The sequence below is a fragment of the Megascapheus bottae genome, chromosome 15 (genome assembly GCF_031878675.1).
Source record: "Megascapheus bottae isolate mThoBot1 chromosome 15, mThoBot2.hap1, whole genome shotgun sequence".
Classification (NCBI taxonomy): domain Eukaryota; kingdom Metazoa; phylum Chordata; class Mammalia; order Rodentia; family Geomyidae; genus Megascapheus; species Megascapheus bottae.
In genome coordinates this window covers 10,670,795-10,698,449 of record NC_143523.1, presented here as the reverse complement: position 1 = coordinate 10,698,449, position 27,655 = coordinate 10,670,795, and the positions used below count along the sequence as shown (strand labels likewise).

Sequence of the window (27,655 nt, the reverse complement as noted above, 5' to 3'; positions counted from 1 at the left end):
CTAATTGTATCTTGGACCTCCTGAAGCGCTCTCTCATTTTTCCTAGATTTGGATTGACTCATTTTCTGTTCTTTCTCTATAATAACTAAATTATCTTCAGCCCCGGAGATTCTCTCCTCTGCATTGTCTAACCTGCTGTCAAAGCTATCTACTTTATTTTTCATCTCCCTTGCTTCTAATTGCTCATTTTTGATGACTTGCATCTCTTCTTTTAGATCAAGTATGGATTTCTTTAGCTCCTTGATTTCCATTTGAGTGGTTAGCTCAGTAGCTTTATTTTCTTTGAACATTTGGTGGCGTTCTGTCACCTTTTTATTTGTGGATTCTATGAATTCATCCATCTTTCTTTGAAAAACCTTTATTATGGCCTCCTTTATGGGTTCTTTTTCACTTATCACCTTGTTTATGGTTTCCTCATGTTCAGCTATGGCTTCCTCCCTTATCTCTTTCTTTATATTTTCACATTTTTCATTAATGATGTTTATCAATTGCATTTGTATAGCACTTGGAAGACTCTCCTCTAGGTTTACCACTGTCTGTTTACATTGGGTGGGGGATGTTGTTTCTTGATTTGACATTTTTCTTGAATTTCTTGTTCTGCCCATTTGAAAATGGGAGCAAGATTAATACTAAACACGATTATAGTTTTTCAGATATAACCAACCTAGACCTCTGTAGCTGGCAGACACTAGATGTTCACAAGTTTTGATTGGTGTTATCACTCTTTCTTTTTGTGCAGTTACAGACCAGTCTAATACATCCACTGATAAGTGATTTATACCCCCCAAAATAAGCCTCTCAATCCAATCTCTATTGTCTTTAAGTCCCTCTGAGCCTAGAGAATAATTAAACACCTAGATATACACTATTGCTCAACAGCCATCAAGTGTAGATCCATGCAGTATAAGGGTTGAAAGACGAACAGAGGTCCAGAGATAGAAAAATAGAATGAGAGAGTTCAGTCAGGGGAGGTACAAGAGGATTAATGTAGGAGTGTAAGAATATTGTAGTAATGAAGAAAAGGTATAGCCTAAGGATAACTGACCTAAGTTGGTAAGTAGGTAGCGTATTTGAGTACAAAGTTTGGAAAGTATTAGAATAAAACTTTTTTTTTTTTAACCACTATACTGTGAAACTATATTGTGTTTTTAAGCTATTTGAAAAAAATAAAAAACAAAAAACAAAAACAAGTTATCCAAAGCCATGACAGTTCTGTTCTCCAATTCCATTGTCCCTATTTGGTTTAAACTTTCATTGCCATTCACCTCCACTACTTCAGCTCTTTCCCACGCCAAATCATCCTTGACTTAAGCCAGTATTCAGTGAACATCACTAACTACCAACTATGTGGCAGGTATTGTATAGAAGAATTAGATGGGTTTAGGGACTTTGACTAAGGTCATGTTGCCAACCAGTAACCTAGCAAGTACTCAGATCCAGCTCCAAGTCACCTAAAGCATTCTGATGAGATCAATGATCATTCTAAAAGCCTCCAAAGCTGCTACTGTCTTTGGGAGTCACTTGGTTGTCTAGTATTTGAAGAGCTTCATGTTTTATGTAACCTTCTTATGATACCATATTTCTAAATTAACTTGGGTAACTTAATATGTTCAAATCTTCTCTTTATAAGGGTGTCCTATATCTTCATCTTGAAACATTCCTCTCTATCTCAAAATCCCACACATACACTTAGGTTTGATTCAAGTGATATGTTCCCAAAACAATATATTACTTTCTCTTCACTGGAAGCTCATACTACTGCATCCTTATGTTAATAACAGTATTTGATGCACACAGGAATGGCAAGCTTATTTTCCTTGAAATGAAGGGTCTAAAATGATTTGTGCTTCATATTTAGTTTCTCTTTTTTCTCATACTTAAACTGCCTTACACTGATTTGATTTGGAGAGCTTATGCTTCTGTATTTTAATATTATGTTCCTACTCTTTCCACAGACTTCATAATCATCCTAAAAGTAAGGAATGCTGCAACAGAAAGAAAACCAATATTGCCTTGTTTTTAACTAACATGAACTTTAAAAGTGGAAGTTACATAGGATTTACTATTAAAGCTCAAAAGCATTTAGTCTATCTAAGCCAAATCATAAAACATTATATGCATGGTTACAATTTCAGAGTCCCTACTGTATTCACAAATACTATCAAACTGAACTAAACCAGATTTTTCATAAAAACTGACATTTTCAAAAAAAAGCTTTATTTGCTTAAATCTTTCTCTTCCTTTTGGTAAGATTAAAACTGTAAATGGCAAATGGCTAAATAGGCATACCAAAATGCTACCTGAAAGGCATCTGGCCTTAAGTAAGCATATCCAAAAGCCACTCTGAGGTGTCCAGGCCTTATACATTTATTTATAAGTTTGTCCATCCCAGATGTTCTTACTTGAAATCAGAATTCTTTAGGGATTTCTTTTAAATTATTTCTGTGAACAGTCAACACTATGTGGACAGATGTGGAAATTGTTGGACTCGGTAAGATCTGAGGATCACGATTCAAAGCCAGCTCAGGCATGAAAGTCCATGAGAACTCTAATCTCCAATTAACCACCACACAATCAGAAGTGGCACCGTGGCTCAAAGTAGTAGAGCTCTAGTCTTGAGCTGAAGAGCTCAAGGACAGTGCCAAGACCCAGAGTTCAAGCCCCACCGATCAAAAAAAAAAAAATCCTTTTGATGCATTTAACAATGCTAGAAATAATTGTATCATTAGTACTAAATATGGAAACTAAAATTCTCAGTTTAAAAAAACAGTTTCTGACAGGTGTCAGTGGCTCAAACCTGTAGTCCTGGCTACTCAGGAAGCCAAGATCCAGAGGATGGCAGCTTGAACAGAAAAGTCTGTAAATTTTATCTCCAACTAACAAGCAAAAAGCCAGGTAGAGATGTGACTCAATCTTAGTGCTGCCAACTGAGCAAACAAGCTAATCAATTGAGACACCCAAAGTTTAAATCCCAGAACCACCAAAAATTAAAAACATCTTCCAAGTTTTTCTCAAAGCCAATATTAAACAATACATCTCTTTTGGTGGACACCTTCTTTACCCTATGATTTTTATTCGGTTAAAATGGGTTAGACAGAGCTTTAAAGGGAGAAAGGAGACAAAAGTCTGACTGAAAAGTTATGCAAAACTCTGGGGCCAGTAGTGTGGCCTAGTGTTAGAGTGCTTGTTTAGTATGCATAAAGCCCTGGGTTCAATTCCTTGGTACTGCATACACAGAAAATGCTGGAAATGGTGCTGTGGCTCAAGCGGTAGAGTGCTAACCTTGAGAGAACTCAAGGACAGTGCCCAGGCCTCGAGTTCAAGCCCCAGGACTGGCAAAAACAAAAACAAAAACAAAACCAACTCTGAAGGTCTGAAAAAGGCTGTCTTCCTAAAAACATTTATTGAATATGAAGAGCAAAGACAAGCACAGTAACTACTAAAATGGAAGATAATATTGGAGAAAACACTGGTCAAATTATCATGAAAATTTTGATAAATGTGACAAGTATTTATCAGGGAGATATTCTACTTAAGAACAAATTTCCCAGAGGAAATGAGGAGTGGTATTATCTGTCACTGATATGGAAAGGAAAAATGATTAAGTATTTGAACATTCAGGACTCTAAAATGGAAAAGTCTATTTGGTGACAGAAGAACTAAGTATGGAATAGCAGACAGGGAAGAAGCTCAGACATTTTAGCAAGAATAAGAAGTTACTACCAACCTGGACTAGAATGACAGGGAGTGGGTAAGTGGATGGTTTTAGTAAAGGTCAAGGGCTAGAGTATCAAGAAACTAGAAGTTTGGTGAAAGCTCTTACATTCTAATCCAATCTCCCTGTAATTTTGAGTCTTCCTCTATCTCAATTCCAAAATAACTCCCTTCCTCTTCTCTTCCTTTCATGTGCCAGTACTGAGGCTTGAACTCAGGGTCTTTCATTCTTACTTAATTGTTTTTACTCAAGGCTGGCCCTCTATCTCATAAACCACACCGTCTCTTCCAGTTTTTTGTTGATTAGGGATAAGAACCCATAACCAGAGTTATCTCTGGTACCATATTGAGATACATTAGACATGAACTACTTCTTTGTTTTATACTGAACAGCTGACTGTTCTAATCTATTCTATAGAAGAGACTCAGAAGCTTACTCTACAATTTCTCCTCCATTTCAAAATAGAAATTAATATTCATCTTCACTGTTGAGAGTGACATCTTTATACCAATGTTGGTTGGATTTTTTTTTTTCAGTTCTTAGCTTTGAACTTCAGGCTTTTTAACCTTCTATCTCTAACTGTAGAAAGCATCTTGGTCTTTACAAATGGTAGCTGCTATCAAGTGTCTGAATTCTGAGTGTGATAGCTAGAAGGAAAGGGAGTATTGTGGGACTGGCGCTGAGCTCGGTTACAGAGTGCATGTTTAACATGCAGGGAGCCTTGTGTCTGATCACCAGCTCTATAAAAAGAAACCACATAAAGGGTAGTTTTTTGTTTTTAAATCAAAACTCCTTATACCTCTTTGCTGTTCAGAACAAAAAAACATCTGCATGCTTGTTACACTGGCCCCCAAATCTTTTCCTCTACCACACAACCCCCAGATTCAGAGGTTCCATACCCCATTTTCTTCATGCCTTCTTTTCTTCCCAAATGGCGTCAAACATTCTAAGACAGACAAAGATTAGAAAAATCAGTTTGAAAAATCAAGTGCCCTGGTGGATAAATGGTAGAAGACAGGCACAGACAGAATATTCAAAAAGCGACAGGGTTGAGGGGCAAAGAGAATGATGCAATATTGCACTTATAACAAGCCTATTTTAGTTTGGATGCAATAAAGCCAGCTGCTAACTGATGGCGAGAAAAACTCAGAAACATGAAAGGTCAAGGATAGGCCTCTTTGAAAGAATGTGTGCTAATGTGACATTTATGTAGTCTGTCCGCTTTACTTTACATACAGTAACAACTAAAGTAATCTCTTCTTATCTGTAGGGGACACAGTTCATGATCTCTAGTTAATCCCAACTACAGATTTATAGTATTATATTTTCTCTACACATATCCATTAGTGATAACATCTAATTTATCAATTAGGTACAATAAGAGATAAACAATAAAATAGAACGATATGCTGTAATAAAAATTAGGTGAATATGGTCTCTTCCCCATCCTCCTGCTCTCAAAATATGTTACCATAATTTGTTCACCATTTTTTTTTAGGGGAGGGGTCAATCACGGGGCTTTAATTCTGGGCCTTGGCACTGTCCCTGAGCTCTTCAGCTCAAGGCTAGTGCACTACCACTTGAGCCACAGCACCACTTCCAGTTTTCTGGTGGTTAATTGGAGATAAGAGTCTCAGGGACTTTCATGCCTGAGCTGGCTTTGAATCATGATCCTCAGATTTCAGCCTCCTGAGTAGCTAGGATTACAGGCACGAGCCACTGGCAACTGGCTAGTTCACCATTTTTGTTGGCTATGAATAACTGAAAACTGTATGTAGAAAAGGAAATCTCAGATAAGGAAGAAGGGCTATTATGTGTTAATATATGTCAGATTAATTTATTTGATAAGCACTAAAATTATATACGTAATTGTTTTCGTAACAGCTTATTAACAAAACATTCTGGCCTGAAACATAAAAGAGTGAAAAGATAGTAAACTGTCATCACTAAAATGAATATTTCAGGGGACTTAACTCACAAAATAAATTCTCTTTTTAGTACAGTAAACATTTTAGGCATTAGCTAAATCATCTCTTGCAAAATGATGCTCTATTTTTTGTTAAAGCCTAATATCTCTCTTATTTATAACTTAACTATCACATTTTATGGAATTTTGATGAGGAATCTTTCCTTATTGTTAAAAACAAACAAGTACCTAATTTATCCTATGAACTCATAATTTTACAAATGAGCTAAGTGGGCACTGACATGAATGTATGAGTTTCCTCCAATTTTTTTTTCTTTTTGTTTTTAGTAACGTATTTTTAAAGTAGGAATTATGCAGGCCATCTGGTAAATTATTTTTTTACTGGGTGGCAGTGGTTCATGCCTGTAATAATAGCTATTCATGAGGATGGGTTTGGAGATGGCAGTTTAAAATCAGTCTGTGTATGAAAGTCTGTGAGACTTCAAAATAACCTATCTCCAAAAATAACCAGCAGAGTCAGGCTGGAGGCATGGAAAAAATGTGCCAGCTGAGCGAACAAGACAGATAAGTACATATGTCACAGTTTTCATTATTTAAACCCCTATATTGCAATTATGACAAAATGTCCTTGAAAATAAAAAGTCATTAAAAATATTCTGTTTTCCAATTACAATAAAAAATATTCTGTTTTCCTGTGGCCTGGCCACTCAAAAGCCATTCTCAACTCCATTCTTCTCTTTTGCTTTCTACTTTTAGAAAAAAAAATGGCCTTTCATACTTCATTCTATTGTATGACCCAGGTCTGGCCAATGAGATGTTAGGTGAAAATTCCTGAGAGGAACTTCCAGAAAAGCATGTAAGATTAAAACTTGGCTTTTGGACTGCCGTATACCTTATCTTTTTTCTTGAAAGATGGATACTTAGAGGTGCATTAGACATCATGCAACCATCAGGACAAAACCCTGTGCTAGAAATGATGGAGGAGGAAACCAAACTCTTCAGTTGTAGCAACAGAATGATTTTAAAACTCAAAGGAACATTAGACTATGGAAGAAATTAGTTTTTTCCACTTTTCACCTTCATTGCAATTAGTGGCTAATTCACTGAACAAATTTCACCATTTAAAAAAACAGATCTAGAGCTGGGAGTATGGCCTTGCAGTAGAGTCCTTGCCTAGCAAGCAAGAAGACCCAGGTTCAATTTCTTGGTACCATGTACGTAGAAAAAAGCCAGAAGTGGTGCTGTGGCTCAAGTGGTAGAGCTCTAGCCTAAGGACAGTGCTCAGCCCGAGCTCAAGCCCAGGACTGGCAAAATCAATCAATCAATCAATCTAATATGAAGGTCTATATACAAAGATACCTTCCAAACTCAAATGAAAATCCTATTACCCAATGTTTTATATTGTCTTAAAAAATAGTAATTCTCTTTCCTAGAGTTATTAAATTCAGACATTTGCATTATGTCAGTAAAGACTCAACAGTTGACATTTTTAACACCATATTAGTTAGTAACCCTGAATGCATTCCTGAAACCTACCTGTGAGATGCTAAGATCTAAGATAATGATTCAAGATTTTAATCTTACTAACTTTTGCTGTAAAGTGTTAAAGTGGTCTAATCTCATATCTTTGCAGTAAAATAAAGGAAGCTGAAAGTTCTAACAGCAATGGCAACTTATGACCAATTCAAATTTAAGTTAAAAATTTATCCAAAAAAAACATTAATGCTTTTTTAAAATGTAGTTATATATTTTAGCACATACATTCAAACTGATTCTTTATTTCTCTTTATTTAAGAAATCTTCCTTATACCTCTGTGTGTTTAGGGAGAAGGAATGGGCACCAGAGCTTGAACTCAGGGCCTGGGCACTGTCCATTAGCTATTTCACTCAAAGCTAGCATACCCATGAAGGCACAGGTCCCCACTTTCAGTTTTTTGGTAGTTCACTAGAGATAATAATCTCTGAGTCTGCTCTGACAAGGCTGCTCTAGAATTGCAATCTTCAGTGCTCAGCCTCCTGGGTGGCTACAATTAGAGGTATGAGCCACCAGCATCCGATTATACTTCTATTTTGACCAAATCACCACTACATATTCAAAATCTTTAACAGCACTGACTATTGTGAGAGAGAACTCTAAACCTTGTGAGTGAGCCCATTCTCCCTTGCCAGCTTAATTTCATTTCTACTGATTTCTTGATTTCTAAAGAGAATTTCGTGCCCCCCCCAACTTTTATGTCTAGACGCTCAGTTACAATATCAAGAAATTAGAAACAGTTCAAAAGTCAAAAGACTACTTACAAAACACACCATAGTTGCTCATTAAAGATTTAGCAGCATTTTGTATTACCCTGAAATTCAAATTTCACTGGGTGTCCTGTTAGTTTCTTTGACAAGCCTGAACCAGTGATGTCTCTCTAAAAGAGCTCTCGTTTTCTCAAATCTAAAAAGCATCATTTCTTATGACTTCCAACTCCTTTGTCATAGCCCTGTTTTCTTGGTAATATGTGTTTATCCCTGGGAAATAACTACTCACTTTTTTTGGTTTACTCATTTTATTATATAACGTATAATTCACCACCCCCAAATCTTCTACCCTATGCCTCACTTCACAACCCCACCAGTGCCACAGGAATATTTCTTCTTGTCTCAACTTGTGTACTCAGCTTATGAAATAGTACCTAGCACTAAGTACTCAAAAAATACTGCTGAATTTTGAGTGATGAAAATGAGTTTGAATGAATGTGCATTCACATGACTTCTAAGGTGTCTAGTAAAAATATTTTTCTAATCCCTTATCTAAATCAAAATTTAAGTTCTAAACAGAAAACTTCATTTCTTATGCAGGCCAAATATTAACTAGCTTTATGTGATTTATTTTATTACTAATGTACTGTTAACAAGACATAACTATTCATAACTGCTTAAGACCAACAATAACTCTAGGAATACAGAAATACTTATAAAGCATGCCTGTGTAGTAAAACTATATACCAATAAACGCAAAACTATGCAAATACCGTCTTAATAGAACTCCTTTGCTTTTCTTCCCAGACACTACTGCTCAGCTCAAGGGTACAATGAATGTTTGCTTCCCTGTCATAGGATCCAAAAATGAGTAACCTGAAATACAAAAACCAAACAAGAAGACTATTAGGCCAGTTCTACTCAGAAAAAAAATTCTTCATCATTGTAATAAGATTATGGTATTCTATTACTATCGCAGTTTGAGAAACTGAAAATATGAAATCATACATTTGTTACACCCTCTAGTGGAAAAGTGAAGCATAACTAAAAGTATATGTGATTACAGAATATTCTGCTTTTCAGTAAAGTCAAACCAATAGGAACATTAGTTTGAATAGCGGGATGTTATCTGTTCATGAGTAAAGAAATTGGTTACATTTCTCTATGTAGTAAACAAGACCTAAGATTTGCAAAACAGGCTGTAAAATTGAGTGATGCATACAAGATAGCAACTGTAAAAATTAAATGTATAAAAAAAGTCCAAATTCTTGTGAATGAAAACAAACACATACACATGCACACACCTCATTCCCTAACGTGATTCTAGGCACTTAAGTTCACTAAACCCATTTCCTGTTCTGGAAAACTGGGGCAAAACAGCCCTTACCTGAGAAGTATTTTGAGAACAAAAGAAGGCAATAAACACAAGGCAGTATATGGGCTCAAAAAGTTCATTATTTCCATTATTATCTTGAAAACAACTGTCAAGGAAGAATGGTATTACCCAATTGTATTATTAAATTGAGGTTTAAAAGGATATAGCAGGCCCAATTTTGAGGTGAAGTTGAATTTTGAAGTTCTTATTACTGAAGAATAAGCAATGTTACCCATGTGTCCCACTTATATACTATCTATGCTCAGAATTAAGACTGCAATCTGCCATACTGTTTCAGGAATAAGCTTGAGTTAGCATTCATCTACATTTTGACTTTTACTCCCCTAATTTATCTCTACAAGGGGACTGTGGGTAAGAGATAATGAAAAAACGCAGACCTAGCCTCCCTAGTGCCAATTAATATACTCCTTCTAAGAACCCAGGTCCTTGCAGGAGCCACCAGGCCTCCAGCCTCTTACTCAAGATGAATGATAAACCAGACATGTCCAGAGTCTGACAGATCAAAACTGTAGGAACTCCATACTGAGAAAAAAATCAAAACACTCTTCCCTCAAATCAAATTATCCAAAGGAGGAGTATATCCAAACATCCTAAAATGGGGATCTCCCTTCAAGGACCAGGGTCAACCACCTGGAGGCTTGTTTTTGAACCTATGTGTAGCAATGTGAGGCACCTGAAGATGACTTCCCCATGCTGTTTCCTAAGAGGTCAGCAGTAGCCAGGTTCCCTTAAATATTTGTGTTTAAACCAAAATTCCACACAGCAGTTGCACATCAGAGTAATCTTACCCTTGATGACCGCTGTGTATAACAGAGCAAGCCAGTTGTAACTTAGTAGGTGTTTTCATTGCTTCATAAATAAAAAGTAGAATGCTTTTGCAAACAAAACAAAACAAACAAACAAAACGATAAAATACATTAGAGAGCCAGGCGTGGTGGCTCATGGTATAATCCTAGCTACTCAGGAGGCTGAGATCTGAGTATCAAGGTTCAAAGCCAGCCAGGCACAAAAGGACGTGAGACTCTTATCTTCAATTAACCTCTAGAAAATGGGAAATGGGGATTGGCTCAAGAGTAGGGCGATAGCCTTGAGCTGAAGAGCTCAGGGACCCCAGGCCAAGTTCAAGCCTCATAACCCCCGCCCCCCCAACAAAAAAAAAATACATTAGAGAAACTTGAGAAAACTGGGTCCTAAGTTTGCCCCTGTCCTAACTGGACTTGGAAACTAAGAAGTCTGGAAATATAAACAGAAAAAAAATCCCTAAAATTTTAAAAGCAAACTTAAAGGGCTCTAATAGCCATATTACCCAAAAGAAGGAGAATTAAGGAGATTCATAATTTTACAGTATTAAGTTTAGAATAACTAGAATTTGTATTCACTAAAGCTCTGCTGCCACCATCTGTTCAACAAGTAAACTACCTCAGTGCCTTCTTGTACAACAAAGCAGCAAACTCCTCACTAAATAAATGCTCAGTTAGAAATGTGAAAGTAGAATTCTCCTTGAAACCTTAAGTTCTTCCATATTTTTCAGTGTTTTAAAAACGTATCTTAAATCAGGAATGCAGAGTATAACAAAATAACAAAGACTAACTAAAAATGACTATAGACATAATGCAAGCATTAAAACTTCAAGAGCTTCAAAAAATATCTTTTGGCCAAAGTGCCTGTGGCTCACATTTGTAATTCTAGCAGTTCATGGGGCCTGGAGCTGAAGGATCATGCTTAAAGATCAGCCAGGGCAAAAATAGGGCTGAGGATGTGGCTCAAGTGGCAGGGTGTAAATCAAGCAAGCCATGAATCCAAGGCCCAGGCTCTTTTTCCCTCTCTTTCCCTTTTCGTCCTGCCCCTCACCCCCGTCACACACACACTTTCTGACCTAGGTCTAGGCAATGGCTTATTAGATATGACACAAAATGTGTAACTACTATTAACATATAGTATGTTAGAGACAAAATGGACTTCAACGTATTTTAATTTTTCTTTTTTTTTAATGAAACCAGCATTTGAGTTTAAAGCTTTCATAGCAAAATATATATCTTAAATAATATTCCAGATATTCTGCAGAACCCAGAAAATTCTTAAGAACACAGTAGCTTAATACATCTGCTTAAATCTTGTTTATAGATAACAACCTTTCTCTTAATTAGTCCACTAGGAATGAAACTTAGAACTTTGAGAGCAACTAATATTTTGCCTTCAGGAAAGTCAATCTGACAATCAGGATTCATGCATGAATGTGACTGATACACATTTTCTTTTTAACAACAGGCTGGCAAATGTTTTACTTTGTAATATTATAGTGAGGATGCAGAAATGTTTTTATTCGCCTTATATACATTTGGATTAAAAAGTTTGTTCCATACTTGAGGAGGGATTTGGACATGGTTTAGTTATTGTTGAGCTCATGTGCTGTCACATATCTTCTTAATACTTTCCCTTCAAACTGTTGAAGAATATTTTGTCCTCCAAATGTTAAATTTTTCTTTTTTGTACTCCAAAGGGCACCATCATGAGAACGGGAGAAAGTATTTGCAAACCATGTATTTGGATAAGGGCCCAGTTCCCAGAATGAATTAACTTTTCAACTCAACAGGGAAAGTAATAAAATTCCCAACAAATTAACAAACAAAAGATGAGCTTATGTCATTAAAAACACAGAAGCCAATTTGAGGGGTGGCCAAATCTGAGGAAATCTAGGCATTAGGGACAGTAAAAGACTGTAACTATTGAGAAAAACTGGAATCCACGAGTCCACAATGATAACAGAGAACTAAGGGATAGGAAAGGATTCCTGAAAACAGAATGTCAATGACCGTTTTTTTTCTTTTAACATAAAAAAATGTTTAAGTGATTCTTTTGGAACTATTAAAATGAAGTAACACTGTGGAAGTTGCTGAGAATATACAAGTTTTAGGGTGGCATAAGTGTGACTCAATGAAGAAATGACCTTAATTAGTATCTTCTACCTAGAGTCAGTAAGACCACCTTAAATATGTTGCTCTAGAGTTTCACACACAGCAAAACTTTACACACACCCTTTCACTACTAATAATCTCAATCAGTTTTAAAAGTGTAATTTGTTGACAAAACCAGCTCCCCAAATGTATTCATTACAACATTCAAGGACTGCCTAAACAGGGCACGGTGGCTCACGTCTGTAATCCTAGCTACTCAGGAGGCTGAGATCCGAGGATCACAGTTCAAACTCAGCCCAGGTGCCTAAACAAGAGACTCTTTCTCCAATTAATTACTAGAAAGCAGGAAGTGGGGCTGTGGCTCAGGAGTAGGGCGGAAGCCTTGAGCTCTAGAGCTCAGCCCAGAGTTCAAGCCTTAAAAAAAAAAAAAAAAGACTACTTAAAAAAATCCTTAGAATAGGCAGATTTTTTTTTTTCCCTTTAAGAACATATACAGGCCTTTTTGGCCATTGCTGAAACTGGAGTGGCCAAAATGATGCTCAATCCTTTTGTCAATTCTAACCAAAGCAAGAACTGGAAAAGGCATTTCAATGTACCTTTCCACATTTGCAGGAAGATTATGTCTTCCCTCTTTCCAAAGAGCTGAGACAGAAGTATAACCATTCGAAAGATGATGAGGGCACTATAAAGGTCAGCAGATTGGAATAGTGGTCCAGGTTTACAGGAAGAAGTTATGTCATCTACACTGAATGGGTACAGCAGGGAAAGGCCAATGGCAACACTGTCCACGTGGGCATCACCCCAGCAAGGTGGTTCTTACCAAGCTGAAATTGGACAAAGACCACACAAAGATCCTGGAACAGAAAGCCAATTCCTGCCAAGTAGGAAAGGAAAAGGGCAAATATAAGGGAGAAACAATTGAGAAGATGCAGGAATGAAGTAATCTTATATACAACTTTCATTTAAAAAAAGGGGGGGGGGTTGCACTCTGGGCCTGGGCGCTGTTCCTGAACTCTTCAGCTCAAGGCTACTGCCCTACCCCTTGAGCCACAGCAGCACTTCCCACTTCCGGCTTTCTAATGGTTCCAGAGAAGAGTCTCTGGAACTTCTGTGCCAATGTGTGGGCTGGCTCTGAACTATCATCCTCAGATCTCAGCCTCCTGAACAGCTAGGATTACAGGCATGAGCCACCTGAGCCCAGGAAAACAAATAAAAAACCCTTTATAAAGAAAAAAACCACACACACAATTATCAGAAAGTATGTGAGATTCTGTGTGTGCTAGTTTGACTTAGTCAAATCACAATGTATATACAAACCTTAAAACATATTGTACAAAATAAACATCATTTTGTATATTAAAACAAGTTAATTTTAAAATAAAAAATAATTTACTTAAAAATGATAATAGGAACTAAATAATCTAACCAAGTTTCTTTTGCTGTCATGGCTGGAAGAAAATTAATCTCATCTATGCAGTTGTTTCTGATGTAAGTTATCTCAATTCAACATGACATAAATAATGTCTGGCTTCAATTTCTTCAAGGTAATACCAGTTAGTGCTCTAATGGCCATAAGCTAACAACTATTAACTCTACCAGCAACAGAGGCAAAAGAACTTCTCTTTTCTTTAGCAAAATTAGGCTTTTTTTTTTTTTTTTTTGCAGGGAAGCAGTACTGGAGTTTGAACTAAGAGCCTCCTACTTGCCAGACAGGTGCTCTTCACTGAGCCTTGCCTATGTCAATTTAGTCTTTGTTTCAATAAAAGAATTTCTGTCAGGCAGGCAGTGGTGTCTTATGCCTGTAATCCTAGCTAATCAGGAGACCTGAGGATCAAGGTTCAAAGCTAGCAGGGGCACAAAAGGACTCTTATCTCCAATTAACCTCTAGAAAATGGGAAGTGGGGCTTGGCTCAAGGGTAGGTTGGCAGCCTTGAGCTGAAGAGCTCAGGGACAATACCCAGCCCCAGGGGTAGGGCAATAGCCTTGAGCTACAGAGCTCAAGGACAGTGACCCATGACCTAGTTCAAGTCCTATGACCCACCAAAAGAAAAAAAAGAAAAAAGAATTTCTTGTCAATTAAACTTTATAATTTTTTTTGTTGCTGTTGTTGGTCATGGGGCTTGAACGCTAGGGGCTTGGGAGCTGCCTCTGAGCTCTTCAGCTCAAGGCTAGCACTCTACCACTTGAATCACAGTGCCACTTTTGGTTTTCTGGTAGTTATTTGGAGACAAGAGTCAAGGACTTTCATGCCCAGACTGGTTTTGGCCTCCTGAGTAGCTAGGATTACAGGCATGAGTCACCAACGCCTAGCTCGATAATACTTTATAGTATAATGGTGCATAGTCAGTGATTCAGGACTTTAAGGTTACTCAAATGTATCCTAAGGCAACATCCTTTTACTTGCAGTGATCCACAGACATCAAGCCTTTGAGCTCTACTAGGAAAAGTTGGTTTCAAGGAATATACCAGGAAAATAGCAGTCAACATAAGGAGCTTGGTACTTTCGAAGTATCTAAGCAGGGAGCCAGGAACTACAACCTATTATCCAAATTCAGTCCATGCCTGTTTTGTACACCCAGCTAATGGTTTTTACATTTCTATATAGTTGAAAGATAGTCAAATTATCATTTCATAACACTGTGAAATTCCCTGAGTCATAAAGTTCTACTAGCACATAGCAATATTGCCTATGATTGCTTTTATACTACACAGCACAGTTGGGGTACACAGCAAGTGAATTACAAAGCCTACAATGTTTAAAAACCTGGTTATTTAAAGAAAGTTTTGTCATTTCCCTCCCTTAGGAAGGCCTACTACATAGCTGTAGCAGTATGAGGGGCTAGGCAAAGGACAGTGAGAAAAAATTTGGAGCAGAGATTTGGAGGCTGAGAGAATTTAGATCTGACCTTAAGAGTGTGCTTTTGCCTTCACTGCCACTCACTTTGGTGCCCATTTGTCTGCCAGCTCTGTCCCAACATTCCTACAGACATGTCCAAGGCAAGAACAGTATATTCCATGTATTTTTTAACATCATGGGCACTTTGTGCACCATGATCTTCAGTACCCTGGGTAGTCTCTATGGCACAGCAAGAGTGGCAATGGCATCCTACCACCATGTTTGTTACGAGCTGAGCCCACCAGCCTTGAATATGACATAAAGACCACCCCCTCATTCTAGAACAGACACACACAAACAGACACAGACACACATACATATATGCAGAGGCTCCTTCACAGTCTTGTAAATAGGCAGTATCCTAGTACCCATCATTTTTTAATTTTAATTTTTTATTGTAATATATAGAAAGGTTAGTTATATTCTCCAGATAGAAGGTGCACTACTTCTCACACATTGATACCCCTTCTCATGTTTTTGTCCCCATTTCCTTCCCCCTACCCCTCCCAATCATCTTGTTTTCCTCCCTTCCCTTTTTTATTTCAAATAAACAAACATGTATCTAGTACCCATTCATTTGTGGACAAACATCTAGGCCTATTCATCATCTATCTAGGTCTCTGACCAGTAAAGGTGCTGACCTCTGGCTACTCTGCCAATTGCCCTGGAGTGCTGCGTATAACACTGAATTACAACTGTCATCTTTCTCTTCACTGGATGTTTATTTATAAAAAATTTTACCTGTTCATGCATTTATGGAATTTCTCTATCTCCAAACTATATAGTAACCTTTAGAAGAGTGAGGCCTTGGAAATTCCTATAAGACTACTTATATGAAGCCCTCTCCTCCACAGAAGGTGGGCTGCCAGGCCTTGGAAGAGAGCTGTGTACAACAAAGTTCTCAGATGTAAGAAGAAAAGGAGGTGGGGGGACAACTATTAAGAATTTTAAGTAGGAGAGTGGCAATTAGCTTTGCATTCTAAAGGTCATTCTGGTTGTTATATTGGGAATCTACATGTTAAAGAATAAAGAAAGAAAGCTAATGTAACAAGTAGTCCAGGAAAGATATGAACACACCTTGGACTTTGGTGGTAAAATAATGAGATTAGGCAGAATTATTTCCAAATATACAGGTTTCAAAGCCTGGTTTTTCCACTTTCCTGGGCATTACTAATTATCATAATTTTCTAATTATCATACTATGAATATATCTCCAGTTGGCAAAGTAAGTTAAAAATATACCAACAGGGAATTATACATCCATAAAAAGTGTTTCCAGAATGCCCCTCATTAAAGTACTTTATAAAATATGGTTTATATTTTTGTTAGCTGGAAAGGACTTTTATGCCATTTACATCTGAAGAATATATCATTAAATAATACAACACAGATTAACAGTAGGTAGTATAATCACAAATATTATTTAACCATATTACTGATGTATGTTTTCCCCCTTGGTATAGTAAAACAAAAGAACATACCTGCTACATTCTAACAATGTAACTTTAAGACGGCCTTCTGTTAGTGCCCATTGTTGTATATGGATATGCTCTTCATCTTCTTCAAATCCTTGCAAGGTTTGGTATGGAAAAAATGGCTTAAACCTGATAAAAAGCAAAGAGAAGTCTAAGCAGTGGAATAACGGATACTGCAACTGAAAACATTTTTATTACAAAAATACAATCTCGGCTGGGAGTTTGGCTTGGTGGTAGAGTGCTTGCTTAGCATGTATGAAGATCTGGGTTCAATTCCTCAGTACCACATACATAGAAAAAAGCCAGAAATGGCGCTGAGGCTTGAGTGGTAGAGCTCTAGTCTTAAGAACCCAAGGACAGTGCTCAGGCCCGGAGTCCAAGCCCAGGACTGGTAAACAAACAAACAAACAACCTCAAAGCATTTACTATTGCTTGTGCTCTACAAAGGCAAAGCCTACCATTCTTCCACATAATTGGCAGCAAATGTTCTTTTATGATTTTTCTAGTAAAATGAATTAAAGGAAAACACTTTTTAAGGGAACATAAGTAGATATACAGATGATGCTTGGTGCTTTGTCCTTTTCTAAACTTCTGTTTCTCTACTACACTATTTTATAATCATTTGATTCAGAGAGGAGGGAAAACATTGGAACTGAATTTATAATATGAATTCAATGCCACAGATGAATGTTTTCAACAGAACAAAGCTTACCACTCCTGAGGAACATACAAAAATCTGTCACTCTAGGTGGGAGGTGGTGTAGCACACCTAAAATCTCAGCTGCTTGAGAGGAATAGGTAGGAGGATTACAGACCAAGTGACCTTAAGCAAAAAATATGAGATCTGACATGAAAAATAATTAAAGCAAAAAAGGGCTGAGGATATGGCTCAAAGTGGTAGAGTATCTAGCAAGCACAAGGCTATGAATTTAAAGTCCAATAGCAGCAGAATAATAACAATAAATTCAAAATTTATTGCTCTAAAGATTTACAAATATCATCTGGATGCCAGTATCTTACACCTATAATTCTAATTATTCAAGAGGCTGAGATCTAAAGAACTGCAGTTCAAAGCCAGCTTAGTTAGAAAAGTCTGTGAGACACCATCTTCAAAAAGACATTCTGGATGCATGGACCATGTGGTAGAAGACAATCTAAGCAACTTCCAGGGCCTACTCTTTTTTGTTGGTTTGTTTTTGCTTTTTGCAGGGATAGAGGATCAAACCCAAGACATTATGCATGGTAGGCAAGCTACATTCCCCAATGTCTGGATTTTTGAGGCAAGGTCTTAAAGTGTGCCTCTCTGACTGTGTGTGTTTATATACAATGGAGTTTAAACACAGAGTCCTGAGATTGCCAGGCTATCACTTCAACCATATGTCAGGGGGAAACAAACAAAAAAGGCCTATCTCAAATACAGTCACAGAGGATTTAAGGCTTCAAACACATGAATTTGCAGAGAATAAAAGGAGACAACTGTTAAGAGGTGCCCAAAGAAAACTCCCACGCAGTTCAACAGAAGAGGTTTATTGAGAGAGGGAAAAATCAAACCTAGAGTGGCATAAGATGGAGCATTTATGGTGGGAGGAGAAAGATTATATAGGAGGAGGAGGTGTGGCCACAGTGGACGCGGAGGTGACCTCAGAGGTGACCTCAGAGGAGGGAGAATACTTTAATCTAGGGGACTTCCCGCTACCCCAAGCATACCAGGTGCCTGGGTTATGGGTGCTGGTCAGGGACATCTAGGGTGCATGGGGAGAGTCAGGGGAAGGGGCTATTTCCCCCATAGATGGACCTAACAACAACTGCAACAATAAAAGAACTTAAAGTTCCAGAGGTTATTTTTTTTTTTCCAGTCCTGGGCCTGAACACAGGGCTCTTTCCTTGGACACCTCAAGGCTAGTGCTCGACCACTTGAACCACAGCCCCACTTCCAGCATTTTCTGTTTTTGTGGTACTGAGGAAACAGATCCAGACCTTCACGCATGTTAGGTGAGCACACAACCATTAGGCTATGTTCCTGCTCCTCCTCACCCCCCAGCTGTTTTTAGTAGCTTACTGGAGATAAGTCTCAAGGACTTTGCTGTCTGGATTGGCTTTGAACGACGATTTTCAGGTCTCCACTTCCTGAGTAGCTAAGATTAAGGGTGAGAACCACTGGCGCCTGGCTGAGGTTGATTTTTTTTTTAACCCATTTCTGCTTCTAAATCTGGAGTAAAGGTACCTGACAAGGAAACTTGTGGTTCCTCATACATTTCTGTATTTGGTTCTCACAATAGCAAGGGCGGTAAGGGCTACAAATCTTTTTTTTCTACCACATAGATAGGGAAACAGATCCAGGGAGAAGATAGAACAAGAAAAATATGTGCCCACAAAGGAGAGCTTAAACCAAGAATGCAAGAAATGACCCTGGTAAAATTCAAGACTCCATCTAAAAACAACAAAATAGCAAAATAGGGTGGTGATTCACAAGGGAATTCAAAGCCCAATACTATAACCGATGGATAGATTAGTGTAACTATAGGACACGACTTAGCAACACAGCTGCAATACCATAATTACTTGTATAGCTAACATTTATTGGATACTTAATCATATAAAACCCATGGTATAAATCAATGCCCACAATAGTGTTGTGAGATTGCACTTGTAATTAGCAGATGAGTAAACAGAAGTTAGATAACTTATTCAAGGACACACAGCTAGTACTAATAGAGCTAAGAATCTAAGGAACTGTGCTTCAGAATTTGTCCTCATAACCAATGCCTCTTAATAGTTGTTAGAAAAATAATTAGAAACAGTTGCTTAAGAGTATAACTTAGGACAGGAAAGTAGAGGGTATAGAGGTAACTGACAAGTTTTATTATAAATCTTCTGCTCTACTTGACTTTGAAATTTTATGCAAAAGCCAGATGCTTCAGAACCAGGCCAGGCAGGAAAGTCATGAACCTCTTACTTCCAATTAACCATTAGAAAATCAAAGTGGCACAGTGGCTAAGAGTGGTAGAGTGCCACCCTTGAGCAAAAAAGAGCTCAGGGATAGTGCCTAGGCCCCAAGTTCAAGCCCTACAACCAGCCAAAAAAATTATATGCAATAGCTAAAATAAACACAGATGATATAAAATGTTGGGAAGGAGGTGAAACTTTTAGAGTAGATCATCATAAATACTTTGAAACTCTGTCAGTTCCTACTGCACACAAAGATACAGTCTATGTATGTTTGTGCAATACTGCTCTGTATCCATCCAATAGAAGTGTGCACAAATGCCATCAAAAGACACATGTGTGAATGTTCCTACCCTACTGCCTATCATTAGAAAAATGGTGAGCCTGAGTCATATTCTCACAGCAAATCCAAACGAATTATTCCCAACCACATGAGCTAATCTCACATTGCTGAGATTAGTTCGTCAATTCAAAGGAAACAGGCAAAAAAGAAAAAAAAAGAAAAAGAGAAAGAAAGAAGGTACACAGTATGGTTTGACAGTTCAAAACAGGAAAAAAAATCTCCATGATCTGAAAGGTCAGGGCAGGTTTTAGGCAGAGCAGGGAGGATAGTGAAATTTTTACATTTCTAGAAGCCAAATCCTCTTTTTATATGTGAATCTGAGAAAATCTTTCGCAACATCTAAAGTATGTTTTTGCTCAAATGTCCTTTCAAGATTGTTCTATAAAACACCCTGACTACCAGCTGGTGACATCTCCATTACATGGCAGAAGTAAAACTGTTTATAAACACAGGCATCTTTACAGAAAAAAAGGTTACTGCAAACACAATATAAAAAATATGTTGAAGTCCAGAGCTTCTTGAGTTCAGTCATCCTTCTGTATCTCTGCCCAAGTGATAAATCAGATGGTTTCCAACAGAATTTAAGGAAAATGCTGTAACAATAAGAGCTAATAAAAAAAAAAAGACTCGGCCTATTCAATGGAGAATAAATCTGTTCTGTTCAGCAAGGGTCAGATGAGGGTTTGAGGATTTGTCAAGAAAGGTTTTATGAAAAATATAAAACTAAGAATACAAATATAGATTATAGTATCACTTTACAAATCATGTAACTTCTAGGTTTTTCATCTCCTTCTACATAGTTCAAAAGATGAGGAATTCTTTTTGCTACTGATAAAGTAAGATGAATTCATATTTTAATCTGCAAGGTAATACCTTGCAGATAACCTGCTAAGAACAAAAAAAATTAAGTTTCTATGTCATTTTTTTGGGGGGGGGGTCATGTGTGGGGTTTACACTCTGGGTCTGGGTGCTGTCCCTGAGATCTTCAGCTCCTAGCTCTTGAGCCACAGCGCCACTTTGGTTTTCTAGTGGTTAACTGGAGAGAAGAATCTCATGGTCTTTAGTGCCCCGGCTGGCTTTGAACTGCAATGTTCAGATCTCAGCCTTCTGAGTAGCTAGGATTACAGGCGTGAGCCACCACACCCAGCTTCTATGTCACTTTTAAGGCACCTGTCAATATATCCTAAAACGTCTATCCCCATTTATAAAGGAACACATGCTCTTTCACTCACCACAAACACACAAACACACACACACACACACACACACACACACGCGTGCAAAGAAACCTCACAGCGTATTTAAAAACTTGGGCTATATTTAAGAAAAATATTTTTAAAGTAGCATTTTTTACAGGCTGTTCAAGGATAAAATCAAGCATATCAAGGAATAAAAGAGATGAGTAAATGTCTCCTAAATCTTAAGACATTATCTAGGTCAACCCTCTCATTTTCTACAGGGAAGCACAGACCTTGCAAAGTGAAGTTATATAATTAGCAGTCATATTATCTCTGTGACCAAGCCTGACTCCTATTTCCTTGTATGTCTACAGTAACACCTGGCATTTATGTTCCAGGGACTGTTCTGAGTTTGATCTATAACATTAACTCACTGAATTCTTCTGACACGCATGTGACAAGTATTTACTTTCTTTTTTAAATTAACCAAAAATAACTGCACATATTACTGTATGCAACAGGTTTTGCACAATGGCTAAATTCATTATTAACACACATTATTTCACATATTTTGTATTGTTTTTGGCCAGTCCTGGGGCCTGAGCACTGTTCTTGGGCTTTCTCAGGACTAGAACTCTACCAGTAGAGCCACAGCATCACTTCTGGCTTTTTCTATTTACATGGTACCAAGGAATCGAAAATGGGTCTTTGTGCATGCTAGGCAAGCACTCTACCACTAGGTCAAACTCCCAGTTCTACTTTTTACACTGAGAACACTTACAATCTATGTTCTTAGCAATTTTCAAGAGTACAATCACTGTTAAAACACAGTCACCATGTTGTAAAATACATTTCTTGAATGGATCCTTAACTGATATTTTGTTTGTAGTACTGGGATTTGAATGAAGGGCTTCTACTTGCTAGGCAAACATTCTACTACTTGAGCCATCCCCCTAGTCCTATTGAAATTTTATATCCTTTGACCAGTATCTCCCAAGTCACCACAATCCCTGGTAACATCCATTCTCCTCTTCTATGATTTAAACTTCAGATTCCACATAAATTCAGTTCAACAAGGTGGTATTTCTCTTACTGTACATACTAGCTTATTTCATTTAAGGTAATATCCTCCAGATTCATCTATATTGTCCCAAAAGTCTTCCTTCTTTAAAGACTGAATAGTAGCATTCACTTGTGTATGTGCCACACATTTTCCTTCTATTCTATTGATGAACATATTTTGGCTACAGCGAATAATGATGCTAAGTACATGAGTGGTCACTTGGACATTTGACTTTATTATACAGTTACACATTTTTATTGGACTAGTCTAATTACTATAAAGTTGGAATTCATCATACTTAGAAGGCTATAATTTCTAATATGTTTCTTTTTCTTTAAAAGAGAAGCTTTTAGAAACCAAAGCCCCCTTTTTTTTGTTCTAGTCCTGGAGTTTGAACTTAAGGTTTGGGTGCTATCCTTGAGTTTCTTTTGCTCAAGGTTAAGTAACACTCTACTACTTTAAGCCATAGCTCCACTTCTGGCTTTTTTGGTAGCTTACTGGAGATTGGAATCTCATGAACTTTCCTGCCCAGGCTATCTTCAAACTGATCTTCAGATCTGAGCCTCCTGAGTAGCCATGACTACAAGCATAGGCCACTAGAGCCCACCTTTTATCTATCTATCTATCTATCTATCTATCTATCTATCTATCTATCTATCTATCTATCTATTTTTGTGGGTTATGAGGCTTGAACTAGGCCTAGGCGTTGTCCTGGAGCTCTTCAGTTCGAGGCTACGACCCTACCCTTGAGCCAAGCCCCACTTCCCCTTTTCTAGAGGTTAATTGGAGATGAAGCCAGCTGGGGTTGGCTTGGAACCTTGATCCTCAGATCACAGCCTTGTGAGTAGCTAGGATTACAGGCATGAGCCACCACACTGCTCGATTCCTTTTTTAGTTTTTAATGAAAAGTTATTTTACAGAACTAGTACAAAGGTTTGGATTTGTGAGTGTACAGAACATAAAAGTTACTGGAATGTTACAGCACTGAAGGCCAGCTCATCCTTCCCTCATGTTTATCAAGCTGGTTTCCTCACAGAATTCCTAAAGATAGTCCACGAAGTCTAGATTCTACTCCTTTGTGACTTTTTTCTAACCAGCAATGCATTTCCATCCCTTCTTCCTAGGTCTAAAGCTAAACTAGGAACAGTTAGCTCAGATGTCAGCTCTCTGACAAAGATTACTTGAGAAACTACAACCTTTCCTGGGCTTTAGTAAAGAATGAACACAGTACCACATCCTGCCTAATGAAGAATGAATGAGTAAAGTAGAAACAAAAGAGAAACAGGAAACTTTAAACTTTACAACTTGAGAGGGGGGAGAGGGAAGAGAGGAAAATGGGAGAAAAACATGGGAGGGGGTAACAATGTTCAACTAGAAATGTACTCACTACCTTAAGTATGTAACTGTAACAAAATAAAATTAAAACAATTTTTTAAACGTGAGAAATAACTAAATAGGGCTGGAATATAGCTTACTGGCAAAGTGCTTGACTAGCAAGTGTAATGTCCTGGGTTTGATCCCCAGTACAAGAAAGATGGACGGACGGACGGACGGAAGGAAGGAAGGAAGGAAGGAAGGAAGGAAGGAAGGAAGGGAGGAAGGGAGGGCAGGAAAGGAGGGACAGGATGAACCAAATAGTTTTCACAGGGTTACAGATTACTTGAATATCTGAATGATAAATAATTTGTGTGTCATTTGAGACTTTTAGAGTATTTTCTGACCACCTCTCTCTCTACAATTCAAAGGTATTTAAAGCTTTAAAAAATATTTTAAGGGGCTGGGCGTTTGGCCTAGTGATAGAGTGCTTGTCTCGCATGCACAAAGACCTGGGTTTAATTCTTCAGTACCACATACATAGAAAAAGCTGGAAATGGTGCTGTGCCCCAAGTGGTAGATCGCTCTAGCCATGAGAAAGCCCAAGGACAGCACAAAGGCCCTGAGTTCAAATCCCAGACTGGCAAAAATTTTTTAAAAATATGGTATTATTATTTAAGCTTTACAGTTCTCATAGACAAACTTCCTTAATAAAAGCAAATAAAGCAATAAAATGTTACATGGTAGGTACATGAGGGTTTATGTTATTATTCTTTGAACCTCTGAACTATATTTGAAATTCTTTATAAGAAAAAGTTCAAAGAAAAAAAAGTTCTTTGCTCCTTAAACTGTATAATGGATATAAAAGCATCTGAGTATCATAGTTCAAAGCCAGCCCAGGCACTAAAGAATGTGAAACTCTTATTTTCAATTAACCACTAGAAAATGGGAGTGGGGCTGTGGCCCAAGGGGTAGGGCTAGGCGGTAGCTTTGAGCTGAAGAGATCAGGGACAACACCCAGGCCTAGGAGTAGGGCGGTAAGCCGTAAGCTGAAGAGTTCATGGACAGTGCCCAGGGCCAGAGTTCAAGCCCCATGACCCACCAACCCCCCCAAAAAAAAATCCAAAAAAAGCCCTGAGTTCTTTAATCTTGCAGACCTAGTTTTCAAATTATGTAACTCATCTAACCTTCTGAAATTTGAACTTATTCATGTTTAGTAAATGAAATACCGCTACCATGGCTGAAGTTTATGTGTAAATAGGTTTTTGGCTTTCCCTTCTTCTCCTTTCCCCCTTTTTATGGACTGTAGAATTGCTGGCCATTATGCTCTTCCCTTTCTGTTTAATTCTACTTTTCTTCCTTGGCAATACCTAGGTCTCAAATCAGGCCTTATTCTTCTATCAGCTTGAATCATGTTTCCAGGATGCACAAGGCCCTTTTAACATCCACCACCTCTGATCTGTGTCTCCCTGTGATATTTTTTTCTTGGACTTGGTATGATTTCTACCTTTTCTTTCCCCTTCTTTCTGGTAAGGCAGTTTAAAGTACTGGCGTTTACTTGGTCTTGAATTTAAGCTCAAATACTAGTAATGAGAATGTAGGCAAGTGACTATGGCTTTAAGAGACCCAGTTTCTTTACTTTAAAAGTACAATATAGCAATAACCCCTACCTTATACAGGTGCTATAAGGACAAAGCATTCATCACAGTGAGGTGCTCTAGATGTAATTCCTATTTTACTTCCTATTTATCTATGGTTTCCTACAGATCTGTCAAAAAGCAAACTTGTTCCCTCCACAAGGAATGATTACAGGACGAGGCATTTACAATTAACGAGTCTCAAGTCCATACACAGCTCTACCTTCCTGAGACTTCAGATTTAACAATGGCCATGACTGCAGTTTTCGTGCCAGCTTTAAAAACAAAACAAAACAACAACATAACCAAGTGTGTCTTTTATGATAGTACCAACTTGCTTATAGAGCAAGAGAACAAAGTAAGAGTATGCTATTTTTCTATTTCTGTGTCACTAATAACTTTTATAACCAATTTTATCTTAAAATGAACATATTAAAAAACTGATTTAAGGAAACCCACAGAGAACTGTTTTATTTATGGATTAGTGTGTACAACTGATGAGAAAGTCTACCCTTGGTGAAATGACTTTGATTCTGTATTTTTATGAAGAAATAAATTCTACAGCCCATAAAAAGGGGGGGGAAGGAGAAGAAGGAAAAGCCAAAAACACATATAGACTTGCGTCAAGACGTATGTATATATTTTCTCTGTGTGTGTGCGCACATGTGTGCATGTGCACGCGTCTCTGTGTGCGTATACGTGCGTGTGCACTATCCTAAATAGTCATAAAACTAAGAATAAGAATAAATACTGTTACAGGGGCTGGGAGTTTGGCCTAGTAGTAGAGTGCTTGCCTAGCATGCACGAAGACTGGGGTTCAATTCCTTGGTATCACATACACAGAAAAAGCCAGATATGGTGCTGTGGTTCAAGTGGTACAGCTCTAGCCTTGAGAAAGCCCAAGGTCAGTGCTCAGATCCTGAGCTCAAGCCTGGGACAGACAAAAAGAAAGAAGAAAGGAAGGAAGGAAGGAAGGAAGGAAGGAAGGAAGGAAGGAAGGAAGGAAGGAAAGGTAGGTTGTTACAAACAACTCTCTATCTTATTTATTTCCTTAATAGTTCTCATTTCTAATCTCCTAATTTTGCATAAGAGTAATAAAGAACTTATAAAGGGAATAAAACTCAGTAGTAGAGCATTTGTCTTAACATTATACAATGACTTTGGGTTCCATCCCTAACATCACAAAACAAAAAGTCCCACCAAGAGCTAAAATACTTCATAGTGTTCTTCAGTGGTTTTATGTAGGTGTTGAACACAAGTGGTAATGCAGGCTTCATCCCATATAAAAGAACTCAAACAGCTGGAGACTCAAAGGTAAGGCAATATTAACTGATACCCCATGCACCAGAGATAAGGTATCAAATGAGATGATGAGATGTGTTGCCAAGGAAACCAAAGTAATTCTCTGATATGTCTGATGATAAAATATGCTTGTATGTTTATCAGTACAAAAAGTGAATGACTCTTACCGTAGCCTATTAGCTTTCACAAAGCTAAAAAATGCACAAACTCAAGTTCTATCTATTATACCACATACCTTTGAACTGAGAACAGAAAAAAAGACCAATTTATCCATTTCTAACATTTCTATAATTACACGATATTTGTGTATACATCCTCTTTTGATATATAACAATGCACAGCATCATAAGGCTTATTTTCCACAGAGGAAATTAAGCATGAAGAAGTTCAAGTGTCATGCTTGTGATTACACAGTAAATTGCAAAGGCAAAACTGCAGAGGTCCATTAAACCCTGAGTGCCTTACAAAAATCAACAAGCAATACTAGACAGCAACAAAAAGCAATGTCTATAGCTAATATTTGCCAAAAGTGACTGAGAAAACAAAGACAACTGAGGTAGCTCTGTTACACGTAATGAAAATTTTAGATCAGAGTAGTTCTCAAACATGGTTCTTAGAGTTCCTATATACTTTTTAAAATTGAAGACCTCAAAGAGCTGTTGCTTATATGGATTATATCTATTAGTATTTCCTATGAGAAATTAAAAATTATACAATTTATAAATATAAGAACATACAAGCTTACATCTCATTTGCTGTCAGTGTCATGATTTTATCACATAAGCTGACTTTTAGAAAACTCCACCATTTACTTTGAAAAGAATGATAATGAGGCAGGTAACATTTTTATATTGCTATGAAAATTGTTTTGATTGGATAGAACCTAGGTAAATGCCTAGGATACCCAGAGGAATGCACTAACTACACTTTGAAAACCAATGAGTTAAAATTGGAACAATTCTTAATTATGGCAATTCTTTATAAATTATAAGTTATAATCTATTTTTTTAAGCTCACTGTTTTTCATTAATAGATTTAAACTTTATCTTGAAAGGACTAGTTTGACTTATTGATTCTAAAAAAATCAGTGAAGAAAAGGGAAAAGGAAGGGAAGGAGGAAGGGAAAAGAAGAGGAAGGGGAGGGGAGAGAAAAAAGAAAAAAGAAAGAGGAAATGGGGGAGAGAAGTTAATTCTAGGCATGAAGTCAGGATTAGAAATACGTAGGGAAGGGGGAGAGAAAATATTTTAAGGTTGCAACTGTCCAGTTTTTTCCTAACTTTTCTCTATCCAAGTGAATGCAAAAC

General features: G+C 37.6%; 1 protein-coding gene across 1 annotated transcript in view; it reads right to left on the bottom strand.

The window, feature by feature from the left end:
- The window catches only part of Pdzd8 (PDZ domain containing 8), a 55,853-nt gene that overhangs the window by 15,244 nt on the left and 12,954 nt on the right, over positions 1-27,655 (bottom strand). The window contains exons 2-3 of the mRNA XM_090345779.1: positions 16,575-16,697; positions 8,660-8,762 (exon numbers count right to left, since the gene is read on the bottom strand). Coding sequence (XP_090201905.1) covers positions 8,660-8,762; positions 16,575-16,697 — 226 coding nt within the window. The remainder of the gene's footprint in view (positions 1-8,659; positions 8,763-16,574; positions 16,698-27,655) is intronic.